At 31.3% G+C, this 9,126-nt stretch overlaps 4 protein-coding genes across 4 annotated transcripts; 2 read left to right on the top strand and 2 right to left on the bottom strand.

The window, feature by feature from the left end:
- LOC119664143 (kinesin-like protein subito) lies at window positions 1–672 on the bottom strand (the record flags this gene model as incomplete). Its single annotated transcript, XM_038073690.1, is given in 2 exon segments — window positions 1–13; window positions 71–672. Coding segments are annotated over 2 exon segments (509 nt in total), but the record flags the coding sequence as incomplete, so codon positions are not given.
- Window positions 673–1,880: 1,208 nt separating this feature from the next.
- LOC119664141 (ribonuclease H2 subunit B-like) lies at window positions 1,881–3,131 on the top strand. Its single transcript, XM_038073688.1, has one exon. The coding sequence runs from the start codon at window positions 1,982–1,984 to the stop codon at window positions 3,023–3,025; it is 1,044 nt and encodes a 347-aa protein (XP_037929616.1). The 5' UTR covers window positions 1,881–1,981; the 3' UTR covers window positions 3,026–3,131.
- Window positions 3,132–4,324: 1,193 nt separating this feature from the next.
- LOC119664142 (kinesin-like protein subito) lies at window positions 4,325–7,008 on the bottom strand (the record flags this gene model as incomplete). The annotated part of the gene is given in 5 exon segments (XM_038073689.1): window positions 4,325–4,981; window positions 5,054–5,255; window positions 5,320–5,756; window positions 5,827–6,404; window positions 6,462–7,008. Coding segments are annotated over 5 exon segments (2,217 nt in total). The 3' UTR covers window positions 4,325–4,489.
- Window positions 7,009–8,341: 1,333 nt separating this feature from the next.
- LOC119664144 (putative nuclease HARBI1) lies at window positions 8,342–8,940 on the top strand. The gene is made up of 2 exons (XM_038073691.1): window positions 8,342–8,487; window positions 8,541–8,940. The coding sequence occupies exons 1-2, from the start codon at window positions 8,463–8,465 to the stop codon at window positions 8,924–8,926; spliced, it is 411 nt and encodes a 136-aa protein (XP_037929619.1). The 5' UTR covers window positions 8,342–8,462; the 3' UTR covers window positions 8,927–8,940.
- Window positions 8,941–9,126: the final 186 nt, after the last annotated feature.

The raw sequence follows: 9,126 nt of genomic DNA, 5'->3' as shown, positions 1-9,126 counted from the left end.
TTATCATCATCACCTAAAGAAGCATTTATTTTTATACAAATCATATAATTTTAATTTAATTAAAGTTTACCTAAAAGTGTAAAAGTCTTTCCGGAACCAGATGTACCATAAGTCAGCACTGTGAAACTCTCTTCCAATTTTATTTTATTACCTATGCACCTGTTGTATACATCCTTTTGGCTATCATTGCTGTCGAATATGCCTGTAAAGGTGTAATGTTTTTCCATTGCAGTTTTACTGTTGGTCGTCGTTGATTGTTCTGAACGAGGATTTACTACGAGAGTATTTCCTGCATCTACAATTTTATACATTTCCGAAATACATTCAACAGGACGCAAGCGAAGATACACCATAGCGCCATCTTCACCAATGGAATTCGTTTTCGAACCATTACTACTTGTATTATCGGAGTTTGCAATACTTTGTTCGGTACCAAATTCTTCTGTATTGTCAATTGCTTTAAAAACGTTTAATGGAAATGGACGGTTTCGCCGATCAATGCTTGGTTCACGTCCGTTAATGAAAGATAAAACGTTACGCTTTGGACAGTTTCCGTATTTTGACATTTTTTTTTCGCTTAAAAGTAATCAATAGCAAAAACTCAGAAATATTTTAAAACTAACGCTTGCATTTCTTTCTGCAGTAATTATTTTTTTCTCTCAGAACTGTCAAAATCCGATATGCAAACAAAATATATTTCTAAAAATATAAATTATTTGAACAAGTATTCAAATATTTTTTTAATCTAAAAACATTGGCGGTAGAAAACATCTACGTTACCCACTGTGCACATGATTATTTACAGCGGCGATAGGATGTGTTCAATCTGCATATAAAACTGATTTAAAAGTGGGAATATTGTATAATACAATTAAAATCAAGAAAAATGCTTTAACTATTGTATTCATTAATAAATTTTGCGATATAGTAAAGTAAACAAAATCATGTGCTAAAGAAGTATTATTTGCTATTTTTGTAAATCAACTATAAGTGTTAATTAGTACATTTACAAATCCAAGGAACTATAATTAAATCATAACATCACAAATCATTTACTGTAAAGAAGGGACTTGCTATATATATTGCTGCTTGTCATATACAAACATACACAAATAATTAAAACTCTTACATGAAATAAGTCCGTCGACTTATTAGAATAGTAATTCTTATATGGACCCATTACGCGTTAAACGTTCCATGATGAAATAAACGCTGAAGTTAACTTTTTTTTATATTTTATAGTAGGAACTATTTATATTCAATTGGAGTACTAATTATATATAAGTTAGAATAACTACAAATACGAAATACATTGGATTTAATTCGACTTAGAGTATAACCAAAACATGAAAGTCTAAAATTTTATTATTAAATTATTATATTTATTTATTATCTAAGTAAATATTATTTGCATTAAAAAACGATAATATATACTTACATAAATATTTTTATTAATAAGAACTTTGTCATGATCAAATGCAACTTTTCGCAAAATAAAATTTTAATGAAGGTATTTTAATAACATGCAAAAAATTCTATAACATACATTATATTGCTTAAATAATTGCAATAAAATAACAATAATACCGATGGTTTAATGGTATTTACACAAACATACAATTGCAGTCCAATATTAAACGCAATAATGCCTTAATAGGATTCCTAATAAAAAAATAATTCAAGAAATGAACTGCTTTTTTCAAAAAATGAACTGTTGTGAACAAACTCTTTTAATGAAAATAGTTTTAACAGCATATTAGATATATTGTTGTAGGATATGGAAATATAGATCTCAGTATATGAGCATACAGCGGTTCGGTTTCATGTAAGCGAGAACCTCATTAATTTCCCGCAGGACACTACATGTTTTTTAATATGAATACACATGATTTTGTACAGCGGTTAATGGTTTTGTTTATGATTAAAGCATACTTCAAGATTTTCGCGCAAAAATAAATGCAAAGAAATTTTATTAGCAAATATGAGCGAAATAAAATCTACGCGTTCTTCTAAATCAGAAACCAAATTAAATGATTCAACAAAAGACAATAAAACGGTTAAAGCATCATCTATAAGAAAAGTATTTTATATTGCCGATTCTTTACTGGAAAATGCCGATAATGAATTGCGATTGGAACGCTTCTTTCATCCGGGCAAAGGTACTACCGCGCTATTTATAACATGTTCCAATAAAATCATTATGGAAGTATTACAGTTCTCTGAACCACGACGAAGTTGGCTAATAGATTCAAATGTATGTTCCAATGGACGTATTTATGTTACTACACCGATTGATGTCACATTTTTGGCAATACATCATATACGCAAGCATTGCACCCAAAGAGCACTGGAATTACATTGCATGCAAAGTGAAGATTTAAGCACTTCTCGCCTGCTTACGACTTTTGTAGACAAAGACACATTAGGTTGCGTAGCTGATGTTAAAAGAATAGCTGGTTCCAAAACGGTGTTTTATAAGTACAATGCAGAAAAAACGTTAGCTTGGTTAGCGCTTAAAACCCGAAACATTGCGAATGTGCTTAAAAGCAAAGGAATTTATTGCGGACTGAGCGCCGTGTCACATAATTACACTCCCAGCGAGAATTCAACAGCTGAAGATCTGATTAACGATATTGACTATTTGCGTATGGCGTGTGATATTGTTGGTGGTTATATTGACTTGGATTTACACGACGAGCTCACTAAATATTTTGAAATACAACCGGAAATAAAGGCCATCGTTGAGGAGCAGAAACAGGCAAATAAACGAAAATCCTTGCAATCACTTAATTCAAATGATAATAAAAAAATTAAACTTGAAAACACGAATGATACAAGTGCTAGTGGAAAATTAAAAAATAGTAGCCTATTAGATGACTCACTGGATGATGATAAATCTAATATAATCGTTAATGATGTACCAAAGGCACCAGCACCTAAGGAGCGCGTACTCACAGCTAAGGAGAAAGCATTAGCCAAAAGCGCAAAGGGAACAAAAAGCATATCTTCATTTTTCAAGAAATAAATCTTAAGTTATTTTTAGTTAAGGATGATATGTAATAATCTTCACTTTAAGTACATTTATTGTGTAATCGTTATTATTATATTTAGTAAATATCATTAGATTTGAAGTTTAATTGTTTCTGTAAAAAATAATTGTAGGATTTTAATTGAGGTATTGGAGTTGTGTCTGACTTTTGTTAAACACCACATCAAAACAGAGAAAACAATCTGTACACATATTCTGAATCAGTTTGGTTTTATCCCTTTTAGTAAGCCAGCTAAGTCTACACTTGACTAAAAAAATTTCAAAATATCAGCTTAAAGGAGATATTCAAATTCTTTGGTTTATTAGACACTCTGATATTCATAGAGATGCCTTAAAGATGGTCATTCCTGCCTTTTTTTAACACGCTAGAACCTGCTTGTAATATTCGCTTGGGGCTGGTGAACGATACTTGGTTGACGAGTGGTTCCGGTAAGTTGACATGGCCATTCTCGAAACTTTCATTTCTACTCCTTTATATCTTCACATTACTTTCTCTATTCCGCCCATTGTGCAATATGTTATCAACCTTTTCTGAGCTTGCTTCCAGTTTGGCTAATTGCTACAACAATCTATTCAACAAAATATTCATTATCTGATACTTTAAGTATAAAATGGATTTTATAAAAAAAAAAAGTGATGTAGATTGCCAGGTAGACACAGTGCCCGTTACATGGAGTGCATACGGAGGGGAGAGTCAAGCTGCTAGCTACTATCAACTCCTTCCTATTTCTCCTACTATTATTTTTTTAAAAGCTTATAATACGAGTAATTATATATTGAAAGATAAGGTATTTAACATATAAAGAACTTAAAGAAATTAAAATTATGTGGGCTTTAATGCAATTATCTCATCATTTAGTCGATGAAGCCTTAAATTATTAATTAATTTACAACAAAATAATACTAATTTAACATAATATACAATAAAAAAATTCTAGAAAAATAATTAATTTTAGCTTTACTGGTGGTATATTGGGTATCATGCAGATAAATTTGTTTTTAATCAATTAACCATTTTTTTATATTTTTTTAACAATATAATTAAACTTGTTTCTTTAAGGAATAGTCAGTCTAATGGACATTTACCTTTATTTGAAAAAAAATTAATCTATTTCTGGATATTACTTTATGATACAAGTATGTTCAGCTCTATCTGATACATCTATCTAAATGCGATGAAAAATCTTACTACCGTGTTTAAAACTTAAACTGATTTATTTGTAATTGCCTGAATTTAACTTAATTAAAAAAAAAATTAGTAAAAACATTGTGTAATTTTAACTGATATAATCTAATACATTTACTTAAACAAAACTAGAAATATTCTTATAAATTACAAAAAAACGCTTATCCTCTTTTACAAGTACTATTTCGTGATTGTATTATTATAGGATGCAGTTTCTCTTTTTGCGTAAAAAAATATTACATTTTTTGCGAATGCTAAACATCCAGTGTGTTGAGTTCGTTAGGATTTTTATCGCTTGAGTCCTCCTCCATTTTTTCTAATTCTTCTCCTATTTTGTTCGTATAATTGGCGTCTAGTACAATCACTTTGTTTGGATTTTCATTGTAAATCTGTCTTTCAATTTCTAAAAATTCCTCATGCGAGGCTCCCATATTCTCTAATGTCCTGCGTTTCCTTGGTATTTCATCGCAAATGTTTTCTTTTAAGTCTTGTAATTCTTCATGCGAATTATCGTTTTTTATCGGACTAGGATCTGCGACTATTGAATCTATTGTCTCGATTTTGATTTGACTTTTATCGCGCATCTTCTCTGGCAATGCTTGTAATACCTGAACTTGCCGCGGACTAAAAGCGAGTGTTGGATTGAGTTTGTTCGGATATTTTTGACATTCTTTCTCTTTTAGTTCTTGTAACTCTTCACGCAAATCTTCAATTTGTTCAATATGCGCTCGTTTCACTTTTGCCAACTAAAAATTATAAATTGAAATTTAATTATTGATGTGATTAATATATCTGAATTGATAGCGCACTTGACTCACCTTTGATTCAAATACTCGTTTTTGACATTCAAGTTCCTGTTTCAAACGATTTTCAGCTTGTTCCTTGGTTGCAGTCAATGTTTTTTCAAACGAGTCCACAAGTTCATTTCGAATTTCTTTTTCTTGCCGCAAGAGTTCAGAATTTATCCTAATTTGGAAATTATTTACTTCGTTTATCAGTCGATTATTATCACTACGCAGCCTATTTGAATAAATAATTTATATATTATTACATCCCAAAAGAGTTAGCGTATTTTAAAACGTACAAAATATTTTCTTCGAGTAATTGCTCTATGTAGGCATTTTGTGCACTGCCGGCCTTGGAATATTCCAAAAAGAATGAAAATCTGGAGTTATTTTGCTTCACAATTGGTGGTTTGAAGATAATATTCTTAGCGATTGAAGAGAATCCCAAAACATTTAAATTTTCTTCATAATATTTTTCAGTGGGTGTAACATTAACCACCATGGCAATTTTCTCCTTTCCTAACAGTGGAGCTTGCAACAACATCGTGAGTTTCGATTCTCGGTAAGGAATAACCTCAGTATTCTTCTTACGATTTAAATTATTAGCAGCATCAAGACAGCGACCCAGAATCATCAACGATGTATTGATACGTTGTGCTTCCTTAAGTCGTGAACCAACATTCCCAGTTTTGTCAAGACGTTCAGAACCAGCCAAGTCACAGAATTTATAAGATATCTTCAAATACAAAACAAAAAAATAATGGATAAAATCATTTGAATGATAGTAAAATAATAAAATAACTTACTTCTGTTATCAAACCTGATGCATTGTACTTTAGCACGTCAATGATGAATATACAATGCGACCGGCTGGAGTTTGAATTGATGGAAGTAGAGGCGTAAGTGACACGTTGTAAGCCAAAGCGCAGCAATTTTAAGGCTTCCAAGCTATTCTTCACATAAACTTGTGTTAATCCTTTCACGAAAACTTTTCCGTCGTTGCTAACAATTTTAAGATTCTTACGAGACGGCACTGTAATTGTTTGATTAGATGCTGATAATTCCAGTAAATCATAGACAAATTCGTTATAAATTTCAACGAATGACACCCAAATCATAACAGACACATCATCGAAAACTGTGGTTTCAAAATTATGATCTGAGCATATGATTTGTTGGAGTTGCTTATGTACTGAGGTTATATCTCCGCAAGCTGTGAGTACTTGACGAGTTGAAATTATTTCCTTGGCTAAAAGTTCATCATCTAAAATAACTACGCGAGCATTTTGTAATTTAACTGCTGGGTGCGGATATATATTGGAATTGTATAATGTGAAAATATTCTCAATGGAACGCGGCACAATACCAGGATTAACGTCATCGCCTACAGAAACAATTATTTTTATACAAATCATATAATTTTACTTTAATTGAAGTTTACCTAAAAGTGTAAAAGTCTTTCCGGAACCAGATGTACCATAAGTCAGCACTGTGAAACTTTCCTCCAATTTTATTTTGTCACCTATACACTTATTGTATACGCCCTTTTGACTATCATTATTATCGAATATTGCGCTGAAGGTAAAATGTTTTTCCATTGCTGCTTTATTGTTACTTGTCGTTGTTTGATCTAAACGTGGGTTCACCACAAGAGTATTTCCATTGCCTGCAATTTTATATGACGATGAAGGAGAATTAACAGGACGCAGTCGTAGATACACCATGGCCCCATCTTCTCCAATAGTACTTGTTTTCGATATGTCACCACTTACAGTACTAGCATCATCAAAATTTGAATTACTATCATCATCTAATTCATCTATATTATCTATATCAATTGCTTTGAATATATTCTTCGGACATGGACGAAATCGACGATCTATGCTTGGCTCGCGTCCATTAATGAACGAGAGCACGTTGCGTTTTGTGGTGTCTTCGTTTCTGGACATTTTTTCCTTATTATAACAAACAAAAACATAAAAAACAATAACAGAAAAATATTTCGAAGCACTAAATTTAAGTTTGTTTAAGTATTGTTTATTTCTCCCGGAAAATTAACGAACTTGCTTCCAAACACAATATTGGTTAAAATGGCAGCTTTGTCTACAGTTAATGAATGATTTTTAAAATGTCCGCGGCGATAGCGAAATCAATATTATCCAATGTACAATGAAAGCCGCTGTAATATTTGTAAGCGATACTGTGTTTATAAAATTAAATTTATTTAAAATTTAAATATTGTATAGCGTAACATTATTGAACCACTATATTATTTTTAATAAACATCCTAAACTTCGGCTAAATGATTAAAATATTAAAGCTAAAAATGTGTGCCAAATACAATGTATAATAGGTCTGTCCCACGAGCTACACATAGTAACTTTGAGTAACACTGTGTATACACAAGTGCGTTCCACGACAAATTTGTGAGTAAATGAGAGCATCTGAGAGAGCGTAACATCCCTGTCGAAATTTGAAAATGTTACACAGACTTTACTCATGCATTTTATATGAAGTAAAATTTGTGTTTATGTGTAAATCAGCTGTTATGGTTTGAATTCAAATTTTTGTATTGTTTGTTTGCGCGGCATTTGTGAAAATTCTGCATTTTTAATTGTAACAACTGTAATAAATAAATATTGAAATGGATAAAAACATAATAAATATTTTATTAAGTGATAGTGATTTAAGTAACACAACACAACCAGAATATAACGTAGTTAATACACTTCGAGATAGTGACTCTGACGATGATGTAGAATTGGTGTATTCGATATTACATAAAAAAAAAAGAAAACGTGTGTGTATAAAAAATTATATACAAGATGTTGTTTGCAAATATGACGACAAGGAATTCAAAACTCATTTCCGCATTTCGCGGAGCCTTTTTAATTCTTTGCCTATAAAATTTCAAAATAGTACCGACTTTATTGCACTGCGAGTAAGTGAGCTGAACATTTCTTCAGAAGCTCACGTTGCTGTTTTTTTATGGTTTGCTGGTCACGAAGCATGTTGTTTTAGAGATTTATCAGATCGCTTTAATCTCTCTTTATCGTCAGTAAACCGAGTTATAAGAAGGATAATAACTTTCTTTAGCAACATGTGTCCGGATATAATTGCATGGCCTAGCACATCAAAAAAGGAAGAAGCAAGTACATTTTTCCAAAGCTTATGCAATTTTCCATAAGTTATAGGTAAGGATTTATGTGCATATTAACGCTGCATATATATTAATACATGTTACTTTGCAGGTTGCCTAGATGGCACTCGTATAACTATTGATCCTCCTGGAGATCGTAATGACGACTACATTGACAGAAAAGGAAATATTTCATTATGCTTGCAAGCCATCTGTGATGAAAACAGAAAATTTATTAGCATATTTGTCGGACATCCAGGCTCCTGTCATGACAGTTGGGTCTTACAAAACTCTCCTATTTATATGCGACTACCATCGAAGTGTGGAGGTAAGTTCTTTGGAAAAAGAAATGAGATTTATTAAAACCTCTTACGTTTACAGAATACTATCTACTGGCTGATTCCGCATACCCCTGTACACAACACATCATTACGCCATATAAAGACAACGGGCGTCTTACTCGTGCACAAAAGAATTTCAATAGAAAATTGGGGTCAGGTCAAATACTAATAGAAAATGCATTTGGTATTTTAAAACAACGTATTAGACAGCTGTACTACTGTAAATTTAAAGGAGTTGAAAAACCGTGTCACTTTATAAGAGCATGTTGCGTTTTGCACAATCTTGCAAATGAAAACGACTTAGAATTCACATTTTCAGAACAATCTGAGGAAGATAATGATGTCAACAACCACATCCCTTTTAGATCAAGTATCGTTAGAGATTCGATTTGGAATGAATTACAAACAGAAAATAACTTGGATTAAAGTGTTTATTTGTATATTGCTTATTTTTCATTAATTAATTTTATTAATATTGCAATAAAGAACTTAATTCTAATTAACATATTAACATCACATTTTATAAATATATACTTAATTCTATCTTAGCTTTAAAATTACATTATTTAAATAAATTTTTAATTCTAACTAAACATAAAGACTATAATATTAAAAGTAAATATGTT

Source organism: Teleopsis dalmanni, unplaced genomic scaffold, assembly GCF_002237135.1.
Source record: "Teleopsis dalmanni isolate 2A unplaced genomic scaffold, ASM223713v2 unscaffolded_contig_1470, whole genome shotgun sequence".
Taxonomy (NCBI): domain Eukaryota; kingdom Metazoa; phylum Arthropoda; class Insecta; order Diptera; family Diopsidae; genus Teleopsis; species Teleopsis dalmanni.
The sequence above is the reverse complement of the archived record's forward strand: the minus strand, read 5'-3'. Positions and strand labels throughout refer to the sequence as shown.